At 40.5% G+C, this 22,141-nt stretch overlaps 1 protein-coding gene across 3 annotated transcripts in view; it reads left to right on the top strand.

Annotated features, from left to right (window-relative positions):
* The window catches only part of PTPRR (protein tyrosine phosphatase receptor type R), a 144,638-nt gene that overhangs the window by 68,579 nt on the left and 53,918 nt on the right, over nt 1–22,141 (top strand). For all 3 annotated transcript variants that reach the window (XM_032688939.1, XM_032688940.1, XM_032688941.1), the window contains 3 exons: nt 2,763–2,918; nt 11,440–11,550; nt 15,786–16,048. In XM_032688939.1, the coding sequence (XP_032544830.1) occupies nt 2,763–2,918; nt 11,440–11,550; nt 15,786–16,048 (530 nt within the window). The remainder of the gene's footprint in view (nt 1–2,762; nt 2,919–11,439; nt 11,551–15,785; nt 16,049–22,141) is intronic.

Genomic DNA, 22,141 nt, shown 5'->3' with positions numbered 1-22,141 from the left:
AGCTATGCTCCGAAATGATCTTGTAGACTATGGTGTCCTATTTGCAAAAGATAGCAATAAATTTGCTTCTAGCAACAAAGACTGTTTTAAACTGGTTGTCATTTTATGGTTTTCTGTGTATGTATTCTTAACACTGTTGTCTTTTTATGAGTTCTACCATGAGGCAAGAGAACTCAACATCATGTATATATTGCTAGCCTTCAATTCACTTTGCAGAGGGAAGAAGAGTTATTTTATTTTGTATGCAGGTTGAATATTAGAGAAGAAAACTGACAAGTTCAGCATAAAAGTATTTCCTGCCTTGAAAACTTGATAGGATTGTATGCATCAAAAAGGATTATAAAACTACTTCAAATAATGTCTCTATGAGAAAGGATCTCACAAAAAATACAGCAAAAAAGATCAATAGGAATTGGGGCAATGCAGCCCTTTTCATGTTCATCGGGATGTCACTCATTCATGACAAGTGATGCTAAATCTCCTTTGTCCCCATTGACCAGAATGAAAGGTTTAAAGACATATTTAAAAGAAAGCACAATTAAATGAAAAATGTTCTGGAGTCTGGGATATTTCTGGAGTATTTCAACGTCCTGAGTCACCTAGTAGCTTTCTTACTAGCTCTTTGGAAATTATGTAACTAAACAGAAGAAATACCTAGTTTATTTTCCTACTGGCTCCATTGCTTTTTGCTTTCTTCTCTCATTTGTGATCTAAGGGAAGAGATAATGTCATTTTGCACCTGCATATAGCTTGAAATACAGTAAGTACTATTATTTAAGTAGTCTTCTCCACACCTGTAAAGGTCTACTGTGAGTTAATGTTTCAGTGATATAAGAAAGCAAGCAAACTTTTGCCCTCTTTGCTCTAAAAATCACACAGAATTCAAAATTCACAAGGAAGAAAAATATATATTAGGAGACATTATTCCCACTTTTCATCCTTCTAACATGAAACAGTTCCTCTCATGAAGGGTGCTAGCAATCAAGCAGAGCACATCAAAATTCATCTCACCTCATTTATGTGTAGTTTAAGCTACTCATCTAGGCTCTCTGTAAAAGCAATATAGAGAAGGGTAACGGGATGAAGAGAGGCATTGAGATCCATCCAATTATTTTAGGATGGATTAAATAATCCTCTAGAGATGCCAATCTCTCTCCACTGACTTTGAAGGTAATTTAGACAACTGAAGTGAGGTAAGCTAACTCCCAGCCAAGTGAGCAGCTCTCAGAAGTGATCAGGAGTTTGGAAGCCAGGATGTGGTTGGGCACAGGGAGAGAGAGCAGAGACCCTGCTAACCTCTTACATGTAGCAACACCTAGTGTGCCAGGAAGTATTAACTGGGTATTTTCAGTGTCTCCTTAACCTTTCCAGTAAATCCTTCTCCCATAAAGGCCCTTTAATGGGCAGAGGAACTCCTAAACAGAGGATGCACAAAATACTGGGAATGCTGCAACCCTACCAAGCCTTGCCTGATGCCTGCCATCTGCACTCAGCACCCAGCACCAGTCACCTACCCTTGTCAGAGACTGAGTAGAACCACAGCCTCAAATCAGTTTCTTCAACTCTCACCAGTAGCCAGTGCCCTTAACAATCTTATTGAGCAGATGGACCAGCAGCACATGTGAGAGGACAGATATTTAGGGCAAACATGTTTGAAAGAGTCCCTTTCTGTGCAGCTCTACTTCTCAATGCAAAGCTAGATATTTTAAGAATAGCGAAAGATGTCTTTTTCTTCACTTCAGTAGAGATAACGATGCACATTCAAAGTGATGGGAAGGAGGCAGGGGAAATCAGTATTATCCCAGTTTGAACTGATCTCTCCCATCCCATAAGGATGAATAGCAAATAACCAGACCATGAGGTTCCTGCCTGCACCGGCACCAATGCAGATAGCAGCTCCATGCCTACCTCATGTGTGTGGAATCCCCCAGGTCTGGAGTCTACGTAACAGTGTCAGCTATGCTGGCCATAGTCCTGGGGAACCAGGGTTCCCACAACCTCTTTGGGCATCAGTGCTGTCTGGAGCACTGGTCTCAGATGCTGTTCCAGTCTATTACAACGAGAGAAACTCTCTGGTAGTCTTTCCTTTTGCTCCCTTGCAACAGAGTGAATACCCCTGACATTTCTAATACAGAACCTCTTAGGCTGCCAGGACTGCATCAAAGACATCTGGGCAAGGGTTAGTAGATGGGAGAGTGGACATTCTCAGCTTATCCATTAAGTGTAAAAAAAGCTTTCCTGGTCCTTTCATTTTGTTATGCCATTTTTAAGAGTTGCACTGCAGTCGACTAAAAGGACTTTATACTTTGTTGTGGTATGTATCAGCGATGTGTTGAAAAGGGGTTAGAAAGCAATGTCCAAATATCACAGTATATCCTAAGCATTCCTGTTTCATCTCAGCTCAGATCAACTATCTGTTAAAATCTGTGGTGGCACATTGCCCTTGACCCCATCCCACGGCTTCTCCCATCATCATGTTACATAGACCTGTCTTGTTTAATGGTACTAGACCCAAGAAGAGTCTACCTTGTCAATAGTGATTGAGACAAAGCATACATGCCCACATACAGTATTTGCATTTTCTTGCACAGTTACCTGGGATTTACAGAGACAAGGAAAGGGTATGGTCTCCTCAAAAAGCAGCTTGCAGCCTTTGTGTCTCATAGTTTTGTTTTTGGAATTATACTTGTAATTTGCAGTCAGAAGAGATTATCTAATATCAGACCCTTCCTGTGATTTTGCTTTTGTTTTTTTTTCCCTAGGGGAAGAAGAACTGTGTAGAACTGTTTGTGTCCCCACTGCACAGGAAGCCAGGAATTTCTGAGGCACTCCCATCTGAAGAAGTGCTGCGTTCCCTTAATATCAATATTTTGCATCAGAGTTTGTCTCAGTTTGGAATAACAGAGGTCTCCCCTGAGGTTGGTTATCAATTTTCTAACCTGCACTTTGATACAAATTAGGCAGTTATTACATCCCTGGTAGTTTTCAGGCTGAGATTCTCAAGCATGAAGTAGAAAATGGGTAGGCTAAGATAGCATCACTACTATAAGGCAATTATCATAGAATAGTTTGGGTTGGAAATGACTTTGAAGACCATCTAGTTCCAACCACTCTGCCATGGTCTGGGACGCCTTTCATTAGACCAGATTGCTCAGAGCTCCATCCAACTAGCCCTGTTATATTACTTTTGTGGTGCTTCATGAGGCTACTTACTCTTTAACATCCAGGTCCTCCTCCCACAGCTCAGCTCCCATTGAAATCAGAGTTGAGATCCTAAGCATTCATCAATTGCCTAAAAGGAAGTGGGAATAAGGACTTTCATTCTATTAGCGTGAGTCAGCAGGTATAACAATTTCATCATCGTCATGGCTGGCCTTCGTGAATGAAGATTTGGAAAGGTCTCTACCCACATTTGTCACAAGCACGCTGGTGGCTAAAAAGGCCAATACGAGATAGACATGTCCAGTTGCAAAAGGCACAGCAGAAAGACTCCTTAGGTGGTAAATTCTGCAAGGCACGATTCTTTCTGCGTTGTCTTTTCTCCTCCAGAGTGATCCTGCATGTGTTCTCAAAGGCATCAGCAGCGTTATAGGTGGTGTGTCTCCAGACCTCCCAGTTGGAGGCCAGAGTAGACCAGTTATGTTGATCAATATGGCCAAGGCTGAGATGTTGTTTCAGGGAGTCCTTGTATCTTCTCTTGGGGGCTCCTCTCATGCGGCAGCTCCCGGACAAGATGGTTTAAGGTCTTGGTGTGGGCCTTCAGTCGCCTTAGGTTGAAAAGGCTTCCATCAGTACAATATCGAATGTAGATACCGTCCTGATCCTTGAGGTCTGCCATGGCCCTTTGGAGCATCCTGCTGAAAAAGATTGTGAATAGGGTTGGTGCGAGAACACAGCCTTGTTTCACACCATTAGTTATTAGAAAGGGCTCAGAAAGTGCATTGCCATATCTGACTTGGCCGTGCTGATCCTCATGGAGTGAGATGATCATTTGGAGGAACTTGGGGGGACAACCTAAACGTTCCAAAATCTGCCATAGACCTTTTCTGCTCACAGTATTGAAAGCCTTGGTGAGGTCGACAAAGGCTCTCAGGTTCTCAGACAACTGCAACAGAAGTGTAAGGAACAGAACAAAGGTCTCTATAACAATTTCAGTAGAGTGATAAATGGAATGCAGATATTAGGTGTGACCGTTACTACCCATGTAACTTGTGTCTGAAATTATTTTGAAAAACTGAATTTTTACATTATACCCATGCTTCTTTCTATTTTCAGGAGAGGTGAGGGATTTATTTTCTTTACCTGCTCCAAAAAGAGGGCAAAAAAACTTGTAGCTATTATTTTTATGACTTCATCAACTTTTTGGGAAAAAAATCTATTTCAAAGCAGAGACTGCATTGTCATCTCCACTGTGTCTGAGACATTATTAGTGAGATGGACATTAACTCTGAGCTGACCATTTAAGGTGTGCACAGCAAATGAAAAAAAGCAAAGTCCTTTAGGAAAGGAAACCACTGAGCTCACAGAGATGGTCAAATCACATTGCATTTTATTTAACATCTTATTAGAAGCCCTTACCTACATATAAAGACCTTCAGAATTCAGTGCAGGGGCCAAGCAGCTTCAGTCATGTTATCAAGAATCAGCATTTTCAGTGGAAACTCCCATTTTGACAGAGGAGATGTCTATGTCCAAAAGAGTGGGGGAAAAAAATTAAATACTCTCATAAGCTGTGTTTCCCTGTATGGATAAAGAGTTCCTGGGCTTTTTGCATCCAGACCTATGTTTGAGCCACTGCTGAATCAGTACTGACTGTTATGCCCACCTGTATTTCCACTGATTAGAAATTGTTTTGCTGATTTTAAGTATTCTAAGAATCTAGAATACAAAACCAAGGCCAGTTCATGTTCTACTACAGCAACCTGCCACTATCAAAATTAGCAGATTCTCAACTGTTAGCTGTTCTAATACAAAACAAAGCAAAGTAGTGCTGTCCAAATGTAAATCATGTCTTTATATCACCCATCAGCAACCTGAGCTAAGCTTCCTTTAGAACAGAATTTCCTTTGTAATTGAAGCATGAGTCTGACAGTTGGGATAGATGCAAGTATCTGTTCCAAGTGCTTCAGTTACAAATAACACTTCATGCAGATATGGGGCAAGAACATATATGAATAATAGATGAATGGAGAAATGTCATCAAGATATGAAGAGATGCTGGAAAAAAACCCAGCACTGAAGTCAAGATCTCACCTTGAGTTAGCTATAGTTCAATAAGATGGAGTGTTAAGATATTTGAATTTTCTCTGGAAAAAAATGTAGACAAGCAGATGGAGTCATTTAGGAAAGGATTATTAGAATCAAAGTTGTGTAGACTCTAGCTCCTTCTAATACTGTTGAAGAAACAAGAGATTCTTTTAATATTTCAATTGATAGCAGATTATACAGCTAAGGCACCAATCCTGAAAAAATCATGCAGCTTTGCACTAACAGATATTCCTTTTGGATCTCAATAGTTTACATGTGTAAGACTTCACAGAAAATAACAACTAAAAGGCAGCGACATACAATCTTTACTTGGTCAGCTACTACTTACTTATTTACTCTTCTCACAACTTGCTCTGAGAACAAATTGCACCAAACAAAGTAACAGCAAACCAAAACAGGCAAAACTGAGATATGTACCTGTGGGAATGTGAAAATTTAAAGGAATTATTGTAATTCCTTTCATATGTCGTTGCTCTTCCAATGGCTTATTGTAGTTGTAGCATTTGCTCTTTTGATATGGTTTAAAGTTTGTGTCTGAAGTGGGATTTAGGATTGTGTTCTGTTCCATGGTACGTACAGGTTCAGGAGCAGACTTCTCCAGAACAAAGTACCAGATAGGTGCTTGATGGTAGCACTAAATTCAATGACTCAGGCAGTCCATGTTATTATGGTGTGGGAATCCTGACATCCTAATGTCTTTAAATTTGCTCAGAGAAATAAAGAAAATACTTCTGGATTTCAGAGCTTACTAGAATGGAAGAGAACTTGAAGTGGTTTTAAATTACAAAAGTAACTGAAGTTACAGTAAATAAAATAAGGGTTACATCTTTTGAGAGTTAAGCTATCTGCCATCTGGACATGTGTCTCTGAAGGAGAAATTCCAGAGTTCATTCCAAAATTATGCGATCCCAAAATGTATCATTACAGCCTCCTTGCACAACGCTTCTGTTGGTTGCCTTTGAAGTGTGTAATATTAACTTATTAGAGAAGAAATCAAAGGAAGCAATCATGCACTTAAAGCATACAGAAACTATAAGGACAAGTGATCAAAAGCAGTATCTTAGAAATTACAACAGCCTGGACTGACAGAGGCACCGGGAACAAAACAGAGCACAGGGTCATGCTCCAATGATCAGGCAAGGCAGATGTAGTGTTACACCTGCACAGCTGCACCCAGAACACCCCAACAGGGACAGGAGCCCTGTAGGCCTGCCAGCCTAGATATAAAATCATAGCACTTCATTACACATGTGCCTAAGGTAGAGTCTTGGGGAAGGCTTGTCATGGGAGACATAGTTAAGTGGCTATTATCCAGTGTCCTGTGAGCCTGAGCATTCCTGCATGTTTTCACTGGGGGTGGAAATGATTTCTTGATAGCTTTTCCTAATGTGCCTTCACAGAAAAAAACAAAGTTATTGTGAACTTCTATGAACCCTTTTTGATCTTGCATTCGATCCCTGTAAACTTTCTTCTGAGCTCAGACCTACAGCTTGCTGTGGTCTCATTAGTGTTTCAGCCCAAGGAACTAATTGGGGTTAACTGACCCAATTTGCAAATTCACCTATTTTCCAGTGAAGATTTACCTTCCTTGGCAGGTCTTGATACCACAGCAAGATCTTTCAGTCACAGATTTCACAGTGATTACTACAGGTCAATGTCTCTCTTGATATTATTAAAAACTGGCTGCTCATTTTATTTGCTTGTAGAAATACTCCACTATTTTTCTATAGTAAACCCAGAAAGGCCAGAGTGGATTTTTAGTGTCTTTAAAAAAAAAAAAAATTTAAAAATATGGTTTTTTCTAAACACATTTGTCCCAGTTCAGAGCAAAGCAGATACCTTTGTGTGTAGGCACTCGTCATTAACTTCAGTAAGGTTACTGATTGAATGGCATTGTTAAGAATACGTTGATTTTTCCGCACCTCGAATTATGCTGAAGTTAAACAGTTTAAGTTAACCTGGCTAATTCTGACTGAAAGACTCACCTGATTGTGAAGATTCCTTAGGGAACGGAATCAAACTCTAAGGAATGATGCCTTCCTCCTGTATCCCGGTTTGCTCTAGGAGCTGATGCTGCCTGAGCTACTGGAATTGCACTGCCACTCCACCTTCTCTGATATTCCCCCACCTTTACTAGCTGTAGATTTTTGCAAATTAGTTTGAGTATATCCTCCACCCTGTAGTGGTACATTCCCACTCCTCAAAAACTGTCTGAAAGTCTCGGTGGATTTCTGAAACAGGAAAGGTTTCCAGCTAAGGGAGAGAAATGTGGAGTAACATTTGTTAATTGAGACACAGCACATCTTCCTGCAGGAGGCTTATTGTCTGTCGTTGTGGACAAGAATCCTCTCTTTTTAGCATTTGGTCATCCTGCAAGCTTTTTTCCTGGGTGTCAGCAATTTGTAATGAGCGTGGCCATTGCTGTCCCTCTTATCAGTTTTTCCAGACAAAGGAACAAAGTTCTGAATGACCAGCACTGATGTGTCAGAAGGCAATTCCTTATCATGGGCATGAGTTACTGGAGGTCACAGCTTCTTCAGTCATTAGGAAGCAGCTTAAGCAATGATTCTGCTGTCCACCAGTTAGATCCAGGGGAGAGATTTCCTTGGTTAGGTGAAGGTACTACTACTAAAATGGAGCGTTAAGTAAGTTTAAGTTGGGTTGTACATTTTTTACCTTTTCTACAGAATTTGTTAACATTCTTGGAATGTTACTGTTAGAAAGACAAACGAGGGAAAGACATATCCTGAACACACATAGCATTAGACAAACATTGTAGAGATTCATTCTCTTAGACTCAATTATGTATACAAAGTCCATTATTAAATATTTTAAACTGTTGTGACACTAACGAATTAAAGTTTTTTTAAGTCTCTCACCCATTGAGACTAAAAATCCTATTAGCTCTTGTCGTAGTTTGAGACCCCCAAAATCCAATTCCCAAGTCCAAGCCCCCCTCCCGCAACTCAATCCAGTGTGAGATGGGTTTTCCAGACACAACACAAGACTCAATATGGGGGGAGTCCCCCTTCCTCAGGGGATTTACCTCTGAGTCAGAACGTTAGTGCAGCTTTCAGTTGAAAGTCTTTGCCTCAACCGTTCTACCAGAGCTCCTGTGCTCTGTCTCAAAACTGCCAGCTTGGCAGCAGCGGGATTGGGGGGGGCAAGGTCACCCCCTCCGCATTCCATCCGGCCATCCCAGTCCAGCTCTGGGACGTCTCCGAGCTTCTTAGCTCTTCTCTCCGGTACTGCTGCACTCCAAGACTCCTCTCGAGCCAGAGTCCATCTCCCTCCTCCTAGGAAGGGTCTCAAAAGGGGTTTTGGGGGGTTTGGTTCAGTTCTTACCCCAAAACTCTATGTAAAGCTTAGTCCTGCTCTGTCTCTCTCTGCATTAGACATCTTCGTATCTTCTTGCTTGGCTGCAAGCCGCCTCTGCTGCTTTTCTTATCTCTTGGCTTTCAGCCATAGTCTCTCTGTTCACTGCTGTCTCTGCTGCTGTTCCTGCTGCTGCTCACAGTGGAGAAGCTTCCCCCAGCTCTTAGCTACAGATGCCTGTCCCATTCTAACACTGTTCCAAGTTTCTGCAGCCCCCCAACCGGGGCTGGGGGGGCGTAGCCCCCAATGGGGCTCCGAGCCCCTCTCTCTCTCTCTCTCCTCGTGGTCTCAGAACATGGCCACTCTTCTCCAACTCCAACATCCTTCTTTTCTGGTCTGGTTGTAATATGTTTATATTTTGCAGGAGCGCTGATTGGCTCAACCCCAAGGGACACCACCCCCTCAGGGGTTACCATTTTTTTAACTCCAGGGGGAAAACTTTTTTTTCCCCCACCACAGCTCTTCATTTACTTCTTAGTGTATTTGTCCTTTCAGCATTTACTGACTTACAATTGGTCAGCATGGCCAATTCTCCTTCAGCTCCTGCTTTTTATCTAGATTTCCTCCTGAGAGATATGAAACACCGGAAAGCCATCAGGCAACTCACTCAGGGTCAAATACTGAGTTTATAGCTAATGGACCACAGCTGCAGCTGCTGCTGTTGCCATTGGATTCCCATGGAGCTCAACAGGAGCAGTCCTGAATGCAGAGCAGCTGCAGATCTGGGCTCTGAGCCAGTATTGGGACCCAAGTCCTGTGCCATGAGTGCAGCAGAATAACCTTGTTGTGCTGAGGTAGCAGATTGCGTGGAGAGCTGCACCCCGCTACAGTGGCAGCAGTGTTTAAATATGTCTAGGAACAATTTTTGCAGAAATATTTGGCAAGATTTCCAGCTTCTCTTTGAAAGCCCTGGTTTTTAAGTTGCTCGTTAAACATCAGACTGACACTTATAAATCTTTTCAAACTGTCAATACCTGCAATACTTTAAAGCCCAGACCATGAAACACTGCATCATTATACACACACAAATATACTAATTTCACAAGGTTGGTTTCCATAGTTGCTCAGAATGAGATGAAGGATTTCCATTCTGGTCTCCAGGGCTATGACTTCCAAAGAAAACTCTTTCCTTATTGTGCTTTCAGTTCTAAAGCAATCAACTCCCAGTTACACATATGCATTCCTTTTAGCAGGCAAGTCTCTGTAAATTAGCCATGCTACCAAATTCCTCTCTAAATGTTTGCATTTTGTGGCAGTCTGACCTGCGGATTTTCTTGCATCTGCATTGTCTTGAGTCTTTTCAAAGCAAGCAGGGCACAAACCCATGCTGAAAGGAGAACCATGAAAACTATATTGGGATCCAGCATCCAGCAGACTTTTGTCAGCTTGTCCTCTCTTCCTCAAGCCATTATCTCCTGTTCCTCAGGAAGCTTTTCCACATTAATTTGTCATCATCACGACTTTCTGTGTTTGGGAGGCTGATGAAGACAAAGAGTTTGCTTGATATATTAACTGCCCAAAAGAGCAGGCTAATCAGTGGCTAAGCAGACATTGGAGCATGAAGAACCCATGTAAGTGCTAGAGGGTCCTTGCAGTTACTGAGCAGCCACTCACCTTTAAACAGAAGAACTTTTCTCTGTGAAAAACTGCCAGTTCTTACATAATGTCCCCAGAGAGGAAAAAAGGCCACCTTGGGATGAGAAGACAACTCACTAGTTAAACAAGAAGTTTGATTAAAGCCATTGAGGAATTTCAGTGAAAAGGAAACATCAAGACCTTGAATTTACAGTAGAAACCAGAATTTAAGAAGTTGTTTTTACTCAGTCTGAGAATTGTACTGAAAATACTTAATTAAGAAAAAAAAGCAAGCAGCTGAAAATTGGGAGCACAATGTCTACTGAACTGTGCTCACAGAAACACAAGACAGCATATTTTATTCTAAATAGTCTATTGCAGTTTAGACTGAGGGTATATTTGAAAACATAGTGAAATTCCAGTAATTTAATAGTCCAGCCAAATCTCCACACTGGCAAAAATAAATGCTTTTACAATTATAATTATTTCATAATCCCCAGGAGTTCCCCAGGATTTCTGGAAATTTTAGTGTGCACAGCTGTTTCAGAAATGTACTATCAGCAAGAAACCAAAGATAATGAGATTAAGCATAATCAGAATTATAGATAGATAAAGATATCATTTTCATAAAAATCAGTATTTTTTACATATGTGTGTAAAAAATATGTATTTTTACATACATATGTAATCTAGAGGTGACAGTGTCAGGGCTTCCTGGCTCATGAAGGCAAATCAGCCAGTCATCTGCCCTTTGCTCCTGTGTCGAGTGTAAACAGTGGGAAGGTGGCTCATGAGTGCTGGGGCCGGAGACAAGCATTGGGAAGAAAGAGGCAGGGCGAGTGCTTCCCAAAGCCCAGGTGGGAGCACTGATGTTTCATCTAATGACCAGGTAATTTCCAAGAAAGACAGTGGGTCTTGTGTGCTTACCTTCAACCAGCCCGTGACTCCTGCTGGAGGATTATCTCGGCAGCCACGTAGAATCTTAGATCCTCTGTGTACTGTTGGGAGCCTTGCGTCGCACCCGCTCTGACAGACGGGGAGCAGGCAGGGTGCATGGCCAGGGTGAGTGTGCAAATTGCCGCGTTCAAAGTGAGTGCCATATACGGTGGAATGTGAACTGTGACAAAGCTGAGGGGGTGATTAATGCCCAACGAGAGCTATTGAATCTGCACATGCTACAGTGTAACTTATTTCTCTTTCTCTTTCTTTGCTTAAAAAAAGAAAAATGTTTTGCAAGACCAGCATGAAGCAGACAAAATCTGGAGCAAAGAAGGATTTTATGCAGTTGTCATATTTCTCAGCATCTTTGTCATTCTAGTGACTTGTTTAATGGTAAGTTTCCTTTTTACTGTCTTTTTCCTGCGTTTTGCATCATGGTTTTCTCAGTCCGAAGGACAGGGTCACACATTCTTTACAGCAGAGGTGTTTTCTCAGAACTATTAAAAACTCAGCTACAAGGTAAGCATTGGTCTCTCTCATAGTGCTGGGAAATCAAAGTTTGAAGAACCACATTTCTTGATGTATTTTAAGTCCAATTGAAGAATGTAACTAGAAGGAAGCTGAAGAAATAAATAACAGGCTCTTAAATCTGCAGAGTAACTGTATGAACAGGAGTGATGACTTCTCAAGCTTCTTACTAAAGGTCCCAAGATCCCTGAGGTCTTACCTGCCTATATTTCAGTTTTATAGGATAGTAAAAGTAAGCATTGATACAAAATTATCAGTGCACAGTTGTTAGAGTATGTGTCAATATTTATGTATCAAATATACAAATTTTACACTGAAATGACTAGTAATCATATTTTTGAGCAACTTTGCCATTCACATTGTATGAGTTCAGTGGCCAGGTTTCTGAGCATTAGGCACACTTCTAATATGTTGAGCATGAGATGTGCAGTGGTCACACAGAAGATGAACAACACTACACCACCACTGACCTTCATAGGGTAATTTTTGCATTTTTTCCAATGTTGCATCTTACATATTTTCCTTCTCTGAATTATGTAATTCTTCTGTGGTGCACAAATAAAAGTGTTTACTGAATTCTCTGACAATTATCAGCATTTATAAACACAGTATCTTGAAGTCTTTTGATATATTCAAAGACAATTTTCTTTAACTTCAATGGATTTCCCACTTACAACCTCAAGATGGAAAGAATGCTTAAACTGAAGGTATTAAAAAATGATCACATTTATAACAAAATGTTATTTCATCTTTTAAAGATGAAATCTCGCTAAGATTTGAAAAACACTTATTTTACCACAGAAAATTGTTGCTTTATATAATTTTTACTTCCTTGTCATCTCCATTTCTCCATGCCGTCTCACTCAAAAATAGAAGGGTAACTCCAAAAGTACTAACTTTTTACTTTGGAGAAGAGATATTTTGGTCATTACTGACTGTTTGACTGGAAGGGTATAGAAAATGCTGCCTGTCCTTGTCCTGGTGCTACACAGTATTTTCATTAATGATTCGGAATGCTCAGACAGTATTGGGAATTGTTAGCATTGTGTAGGACAATATCAGAACTTCAAATATTATTAAGGTGCCGGAGGAAAGATGGGAAGGACAAAGAATGATGCTTGGCAGGGACAAGAGCTCTAATCATGTGCATCAGTACAACATAGGAGATATGTGGCAAAGGAAATATGGTAGGAAATATGTTCTTTAGGAAAGGTTTCAGCAGTACCAGAGAACATACACTTAGGTAAATGAGTAACATAACAGTGTTGCAAAAATTACACTTCTTGCCCTGGGATGTATGAATGAGGATATGATCTCTAAGATCTGAATTCAACTTGGCTCTGGTAATAATTTGGTTGTAGTTTTGTGTCTTATTCTCTGTGGTCTCTCTCTACCACACTTCTGAGAAATGTCAGGCAATTATAGGAGGAGAGAGATGCAAGAGTGATTAGAGACACAGAAGATATGAAATTATTTGGTTTATTTATTACAGGGAAAAGAAGAGCAAGCAGAAACATGACAGTTCCCAAACACAGAAAGATTTCAAAGGCTTTGATAAGGAACAATATAATACTTTCTCCATTGGGGACTGGAAAAGGAGCAAATTTTTCACGGGGTGATTTTGCTGACTCATTAAAGAGATTTTTATTATTGCATGTGTCACTAGACTCTGAATTGCGTTGCTTGGGGAAGCTTGGGAGTTTTCAGCCATTAAGAAATCATCTGTCAGAAATAGTTTGGGTGTAACTGATTTGAACTTAAGGCAGAGGTAAATACTAGTAGACTCCTTGAAATCCCTTCCAGATGGAATTACTGTGATGCTGTGGTCTTTTCTGCAAGCATTCACCCTTCTGTTGCCTCCCAAGTCCAACCTGTATCTTTTTTATGTGTGCTACTGTTTAGATTGTGTAAATGGACAGTGTCTCAGATTTTGCTGGGACCTGCTGATACATGGGGTATGTGCAATCTGTAAAACTAAGAAACAGCTCACATTGTTTTTCATCCCACTTAGTGTGTGTCAGAGTGGCAGATTATGAAAAGTAGTAATTCAGTATTTCAAATTCAGTCATTGCAATCTATCACACTATAAGGCATTTGGCTCATCCTGAGTAGCTTTGGCTCTAGCAACCATATGAGACTGCCAAAATGCGAACTCCTTGTTGGAGTTACAGGGTAGGCACCTATTTGTCCGTTGGTGGTTATTTGTAGTTTAAAGGGTCCAAAAGCAGAAAGCTTAGCCTGCATCTGAAGATGACTTGGAAAGGTCCTTTAAAGTGTGGAGTAGGAAGTACTTTAAGTGATGATAGCCCCGTCACGCTTTCTGAGGAAAGTGTGTTAGCACTTAGATCAAATGTGGTTCTTTAGATTTTTTTCAACTTCTGTTACTCTCAAACTGTCTTTTTTACCTAGGGTCTAATAATAGATTATTAAAAAGGATATGAAATAATACTTGTCCATATTTTGGAAGTCAAAACCACAATTCCTTGGGTCTCCAAGGAGTGAAACTATGTCAAAACATATCAGTGACAAGAAGGTATGGTGAGCATTGTCATAGCTGTGAATATCTGAGCTGTTTGTCTGCGGATTACTAGAAACAAATTAAACCAAAGCAATCAGTGGAGTAAAAGAGAGTTAAAATATTTCAAGCCTCCATTTTATCTTTATCAATACCTGTGCCCTTGCTTCACAGTAGGGCTGCTTTTTCTGCAAAATAATGGCAAAGAGATCTTATCCATGCAATTCTAAACTCTTCTGAATGAACAGATGGTTTACTTAGCTAAGTCTTGTTTAATGGGTGTATTGCTAATTACATTAGGTCAGTTCCCAGCTAAACCTCTAATGCTAATCTTTGAACAAACAAACCCATCAGATATATCCAGTCTTCACTGGTAAGCTATGGATTGATAGATCTTTATGTGCAGTAGTGGGACAACAGCTGTCAAAGAGCTTCTGACTTGCAGAGGAAAAAATGCTTTGGTCTAGACTTTGTCATTATGCAAAGATTCAAGTCAAATGCTTTACAGGAACAGATAAAGCAGAGTGGAAAGTATAAGGATATCTGCAGACATCTTCAAAAAACTGTGTAAGTGCCTTCCACCTTCTTACACAGTATTTATGATAGTAATTCTTGTAAGTATCATAGGTTGTAAGGCACACATTGAAAATGGCACAACTACAACTCAGAAATCATTTTTGCAATTGTCCTCCAAAGAGATAAGGTGCGTTAAACAGGTGTAACGTGGGTTCCTCTGGAGTGACATTATGAAGCACATGCTACCTGCTAGCTCTCTCCCAGCCAGTGTCAGTGTGGAGTTTGATGGAAGAAGATCAGTACAACTTCTGAAAAGCTTTTAATGCAGATATCTGACATCCAGGGTCATAAGCAATAGGTGGACAGAGAATCCTGATATTACGGTATGTTCTAAGTAATTATAAAGCAGGCTTTTCTGAACAGATGCTTAAATAACTTCATAGGCCACTCATCGCTTCAGCTTTATTCCAGAATAGGTAGCATTTCTCTGAGGATATTGGGGCATATCCTTATCCTGAGGAGTATTTCAGAGTAGTAGCAGCCTACCATTACAAAAATGACCTAGTAAAGTTCAAGCATCAGCTCCATGCCAGATGAGTAAGTGCTTTCAAGAACATCTGCTTTAAAACAAATTGAGGCTGCTATAATTAGTGATTTGCACCTGAATATGTCATGAGCATCTATTTTATTTTGTACCGTTGCCTCTCTTGTGTTAAAATGCTCAAAAAATTTTCTGCATTTATTGTATCATTACTTCCTTCTTCACAGTGTCCTTTGTGACTGATTTCCATTCTATGTTATTTGCCCCTTTAATAATACAACTGCTAGTATTACAAATAATTACTGACTCACAGTGAGAACTGTTAAAATCCCTACTGCCCACATGTACACCCTGAAGTTTACATAATGGAAATATTTTTCTGGTTGTGGAAAATGCTGTGTAACACAATTTGTGACTTACCTTCTAGGAATACAAGCCACATATAGAAATCTTATCCAGCATTTGTGATACCTTCCTTGCCTTGTTTACTAGGCAACTGAAATTGGGCTATCCTCTTTATTTCTCTAGGTTCTGTACAGATTAAAGGAGAAGATCCAGTTGTCACTGAGACAAGAGAAGGAAAAGAAGCAGGAGATCCACCTGTCGCCCCTTCCCCTGCAGACATCTCAGTCCGAGTATAAGACCACCAACAACATGGTCCAGCCTCAACAGGCTCCAAAGGTTGTCAGTGTTGTAGTGGACCCTCAAGGCCAGTGTGTTCCTGAGCTCAAACCTCCCCTGTGTGCCAGTCCTTCTCCTTTCAGAATGAAACCCGTGGGGCTCCAGGAAAGGTAGGATGGTGCCTGGCGCATTCAGAATTTATTCTGCTTTTTTAAACTTATGCTTCCTGATTCATGTTTCCCTTCTGCCAGTCAATGGGAGACTTTGCCATATAGACATCTGAGAAGTGGGATTTTGGTGTGTTAATATCTATCTCATGGGTATTCTCTCTCTCCTTCCCTTTTCATATGACCAGAGGTTTAGGTCATGCAAAAAGGTGCGGTTTTGGGCTGAGATTAACTACATTAGTGGCTTTTCTTTTTGCTAATTAGTTTATTCCCCTTTCCAATGATTACTTCAATAATTTTTCATTTTACATTGATTTTTGCCTGTTTTGATCTTGGAGATCCTGGCAGATGGCTCAAGGGCTGGTAATGTATTCTCAGCAAAGGATGTTCTCATTATCAGGGAGTGCCTAGCACATGGAAAACTTAGAAAGAAGAAATATTTACACTGAGTGCATTTAGCAATCTCGTACAGCGTTTCCATTATCACCTTTAGGTAATTTTTCTTCTGAAGTCCAGCCTTCCATGATAGTCAGGATACAGTTCAAAGTCTACAAGCTTTACAAAAAAGAGAAAGAACCCTTGTGTGCAGTTCCTCATAAATACTTGGGCATCCAACCTTGCCACTCATTGTACCTTTCAAAAACTGGGCCAGTGCTCTTTTTATAAAACCAGTTATTCTTCCCACAGGGGGATGCACACTGACATCTGTCCCTCCTCTGTTCGAAACCTATATAATTTCTTGTCTGATGGCTTCAGGCCACTTTCATAAAGTATCAGTGCTCTGAATAACTAATGTAGCATGCAGCCACGCAACTGAACTCTTCTGCCCGGCATAGACAATAAATGAAAGAACAGACACCATGTGGAGACCAAGAAGAGACTCATCTGTAAAGACTCTCAACTGAGCTGTAACCCTGATTCAGCTTGAACCATAGATGACAGAGATTTTATACGTGGATTTATGACAGATAGAGCTCAGGGAGGGGGACTGAGTCTTCTATCAGCAAAAGATGCTGAAAGGCAGAGCTGTCATAAAATATCTAGTGATATCACTGCAGGAAAAAAAAAAGGAATGGAGGAAGCAAGTAAACACATTTTGATAGTTCTTCTCTTTTCACAAGACCCTAAAAATAAAGCCCACAAGAAGGAGGATCACCTAGCTCGTTTATAATGCTTAGTACCTAACACAGCATATGTAGTAGTTCAGAGGGATTAGGGGAAAGGAATTTGTAGACGTAATTTGTACTTAAGGACAAACAAAGAAAGTAAAAACTATTGATCTAAGATATTAATTTCCACCCCCACAGATAGGAACTGTGCACTTCTAATACTCCTAAACCTAATTTCATCCTTTGGAAGGACAAAGTTCTGAGTCAGGTATGTCAAAATGGAGAGCTGAGATACAAACCTGATCTTTTGTCAAATAAACCAGGAATTTCAGGTTATTACTAAGGAAAAAGAAGTTGAAGGAACTGAGCACTTTAGTTTCTACTGTAAAAGAACACTAATCAACCACAATGAAAAAGTGAAAGTCATTGTGACGACATCCCATTGTGCAGTTCTTTTTGTCATTTTTAATGCAGTTAGATTTTATCAGCACAAGTCCACTTCTAAGAAACGGTGATTTAAGTTTATTTCAAGCTCAGTGATACAAAGGTCTGGGGATGTGAGGGAGAGAATGTTAGGGAATAGTTTATCTTCAGCTCCTCTTACATAAGCAGCTATTATTGCATGTATTTCTCATTTATTTACTATAATCTGTATTATGAACAAATTTGTACATATTTTGACACTCAGAAGCACTGGAGGCAAAAATTAATAATGCACCAACGCATTTTGCCTCAAATGTCATCTGATGACCAGGTAAGTGGACAATTTAAAACTCCTCTCCACCTTTCTGCCCCAACAAAAACCTTGCACTAGACAACCTTGGGCTATCCTCATTACACACTGCAAGCAGCAAACCATGCACTAAACAGTCTACTGACAGCTCTTTTTCTGTCAATATGGAGCGGGATCAACCCTGGAGGTCCCTTCCTGTCCAAAGCCACAGCTTGAGGGTACTCATTCGATAATTTTTGCTACCCTGATTTTGGTTTCTGCCGGGGGAAGAAGCTCTTGGCAGGCTAGAGTGGATATGCAGGCTCCTTGAAAAACTTAGCATGGAGATTCCTTTGGTCCCTGATTTGATTCCTTAAGTGTGATCCATAGTCATGAAATGCCTAGTATGATCCTGACCTGTATCTGTTTGAATAGAAATCAATGGTCCATGGTGCAAACCAGTGAGTGCACCAAGCATTGTGCCTAGCCATCTAGGTGGAAGTTTGTGACAAACTTTCTGAAGCAGGAGACAGAAAAGTCAGATGATGCAACCTGATCTCATTGAAGATGTCCCTGCTCATTGCAGGGAGGTGTTGGACTAGATGACCTTAAAAAGTCCCTTTCAGGCCAAACTATTCTAAGATGCTATGATTCTATGCCTGCCTCTCACGCTCTCCCTGCTCTGCACACTACATGCTGCTTTGAGAGGCATACCCTTGACAGGACAAGGGATAATGATTTTTAACTGAAGGAGGGTAGATTTAGAGTAGATATAAGGAAGAAGTTTTTTACAATGAGGATGAAACTCTGGAACACTGCACAAAGAGATGCTAGATGCCCCATCCCTGGAAGCATTCAAGGTAAGGTTGGACAGGACGCTGAGCAACCTGATCTAGTTGAAGCTGTCCCTGCCCATGGCAGAGGAGTGGGACTAGGTGACCTCTAAAGGTCCCTTCCAACCCAAACTATTATATGATTCTATGATCTAGATGCAAAAATACAGTGGAACTGAATTTCACAAAGCACCACATCAGCCTCAGGCTCTCTGAACCTTTCCATTTTAGTAGGAATAGCATTGGGCAGTAGAGAGGCAAACAAATTGTTGATGGACAACTATGCACGGATAAAAAATGTTTCTGGGAGTTTGTCCAGCTTCTTAAAATGTATTGTGCTTCTGAATACTAGAGCCAAGTCCACGAATATATTTTTCTGCACATCTGGAAAGGCTCTTACTCAGCTATTTCTATAAAGCTCAGACGCCCAGCAGATTATGCACCGTTTGCGCTATCAAATGTGTAGAATGCCGCAGATGATTTGTATGCCACACAGACACACGCCTTGCTGGATGCGGCTGTGCGTGAGCGCGGGCGCGGAGAGGGTGACACCTAGAGCCGGCGGGCAGCGCTGCCCCGCATCCCCCGCTCCGGCAGCGCGCCGGCCAGCGCTTTTATCCTTTGGCTGTAGCTCTTGGAGGACGGAAGATGATCACGTAGTCAGGATAACTGCCCCAGTGGCCTCAGGAGATGATTCTGCTCCCGATTCTGCTCCACTCTCATGAGACTCCAAGTGGAGCACTGAGCTCCAGGGCCCCCAACATAAGAAGGATGTGGACTTTTTGGAGCAAGGAGGGCCACAAAAATGATCAGAGGGCTGGAACAGTTCTCCTGTGAAGACAGACAGAGAGTTAGGGTTGTTCAGCCTGGAAAAGAGAAGGCTCCAGAGAGTCCTTATTGTGGCCTTTCAGTACTTAAATGGGGCATATAAGAAAGATGGAAACAAAGTTTTTAGGAGGGCCTGTTGCAGTAGAACAAGGGGTAATGGCTTCAAACTGAAGGAAGGTAGATTTAGATTAGATTTAAGTTGATTATAGGTTTCCTAGAGAGGTGTGGATGCCCCATCCCTGGAAACATTCGAGGTCAGGTTGAATGAGGTTCTGAGCAACCTAACCTAACTAAAGCTGTCACTACCCATGGCAAGGGAGTGGGACTAGATGACCTTTAAAGGTCTCTTCTAACCCCAACTGTTCTCTGATTCTATGATTTTCCTAGATGCTGATCAGGGATGTGTGCCCATGTGCAGTTTGCATTTGGGAAAGGGATGGAACAGTAGTGGCCAAGAGTGAAGGATGAACTGACAGGTGTGGAGGTGAGAGGACTGTCAGAACAAAGAGGCACTGCTCCCTTTCTATTACAATTACTGACTGATGCTGAGGCAGGCAAGTGAAGAGCTGTCTTCACAGCCTCCTGGCATCCTTTGGATTGTTCAGTACAGAATGCTTTGAAGTTGCTCTCTTCTGGTGTTTTCACAACTGCTGCTCCTTTGCAGCAAAGGCCTTGTCCATTTTCAACCCACACCGTTCTGTTACTGACCACAGGAGCAGGAGAGTGAGTGTTCTCTTGTGGGTGTCTTCAGTGATGAACTGTCACAATATCATAGTGCCGATGCCTGAATTTAGAATGTAAATGATCCTTTTCTCTTCTGTGAGCACATCCATGAATATTGCATCAGTGTTTATTTTTCTACTTAGGCTTTTATAGGTTTATATGAATAATATATACTTTTTCCTTTAGCAGAGTAAGGCTTCCTTTTATTCTGTTTGTTGACCCAAAATTCATCTTGGTATGAATGGTTCCAGCCAAAACCAGAATCTGGTGAAGTGGAATGTGGTATTTTAAATTTAATTCTGACATATCAAGCATTGAAGATTCTTAGTACAAGCAGTGAGTTGCTAAATGACAAGCATGGTGGATATAAATATAGATGTTACCACACCAACACAGTATTACAGCTGGATTTACATTTCCTCTGGCCCTTGCTGCTGTGAGTTTTAGTTCCAGTATTATTTATAACTATGAAAACTGTATTCCAACTAACTAGTGTGCAATATGGTGTTTTGTTCAAATTAGTTATTATGCAAAAATACATGGAAGAAAAGAAAATGTGGAAAATATCTCTTCTACTGTGTGTTGAAAACCACAAACAGTGCTTTGGAAATTTTTCTCAATCATTGTATTCCATCCTAGCCACAAAGACCTAAAACTCTGGCTATTACATCTAAATAATCAGTGGAAAAAAAATCACAGCACTGTGTTTTCTTAATCTATTACATATTCATCAGAAAATTTTTCTATCTAAAAGGAAGAGCTCCTAATGGTCACATATCAGGATGCCATAGGCATACAGGACTCTCCCTCAGAGAGGTAACATTTTATATGGGCTTTGTGCTCATTTTTTTCTCTGCAAATAAATACAAGAGAGTGGAGACTATCATAGAAAGAAACTTGGCAAATAGAGCAAAAACCTGGCAGATAAGTGAAATAATAAAATATTTTTAAAATGTGAAAGAAAATAATTGAGCAATGGAGACATAGCTGTGACACGGGAAAACAGATGTTACTCTGGGAAGAGCCAGTAAGAGCAAAACTGGAGAGAGGGCTGCTCACTGGCCTCGTTCAACAGACACTGTGCAACCAAGTCTGCAACCTCCGGAGAAAATCAGTAGACATCAAAATAGTAGGGGGAAAATCATCTAAATCAGTCAAGTGTAGCTCCCTACAAACATAACAGATGAGTGAATTTTGGCTTGAACTCTGATTGTGAGATGTTACTTTTCCCCACAAAGCAGAGCAATACTGTAAAAACTCTGTGCTTCAGTTAATAGACTGTACTCCATGAGCTTTCTCTTACCATCCTGAAGATCCTAAATTCTTTCTCAAGTTCTAAGAAGTATTCATTAGACATGCAGTGAGTACAGCTCACTGTAAGTATAATGAAATAAAAGTGAAAATAATGTGCATTATAATGCTGCTAAATGCTCATCTCTGACCGCTTCCTTATAACATGACAAAAAGAGATATTCTGATGGAAAGGAAAGGCAATGTATTTTTTATATAATTTAAAAAGATAGATTCAGATAACCCATAGGAGTCTGTAGAACTCACTACCAAAGGAAAAAGTTTGAAACATTAGCACAAGGTATACACACATATAGTCCCAATAATGAGAGAAATTATTGTTCTCTGTCTGACTTCAGCATTCTTCCTCAGAAACATCTTGTATTTGATACCTTTACAAAGAAAATCTTGAATAGTTTGGGCTTCAAGTTTGGAGGTGGAAGAAAAATCACACTGTTAATATTGGTAACTATTCTCTTTTATTAGTCATTCTACATAGACACACGAATTATTAAACTATAGATCCAGCCATTTATGCAATTTCTGTAAACATGCCAGGTTTTGTAGTTTATTCCACAAGCATGGGAACTTAATATATTTA

This window comes from Chiroxiphia lanceolata, chromosome 5, assembly GCF_009829145.1.
Source record: "Chiroxiphia lanceolata isolate bChiLan1 chromosome 5, bChiLan1.pri, whole genome shotgun sequence".
NCBI classification, from domain to species: Eukaryota; Metazoa; Chordata; class Aves; order Passeriformes; family Pipridae; genus Chiroxiphia; species Chiroxiphia lanceolata.
Note: the sequence above shows the minus strand (reverse complement) of the source record. Positions and strands in the feature narration are given on the sequence as shown.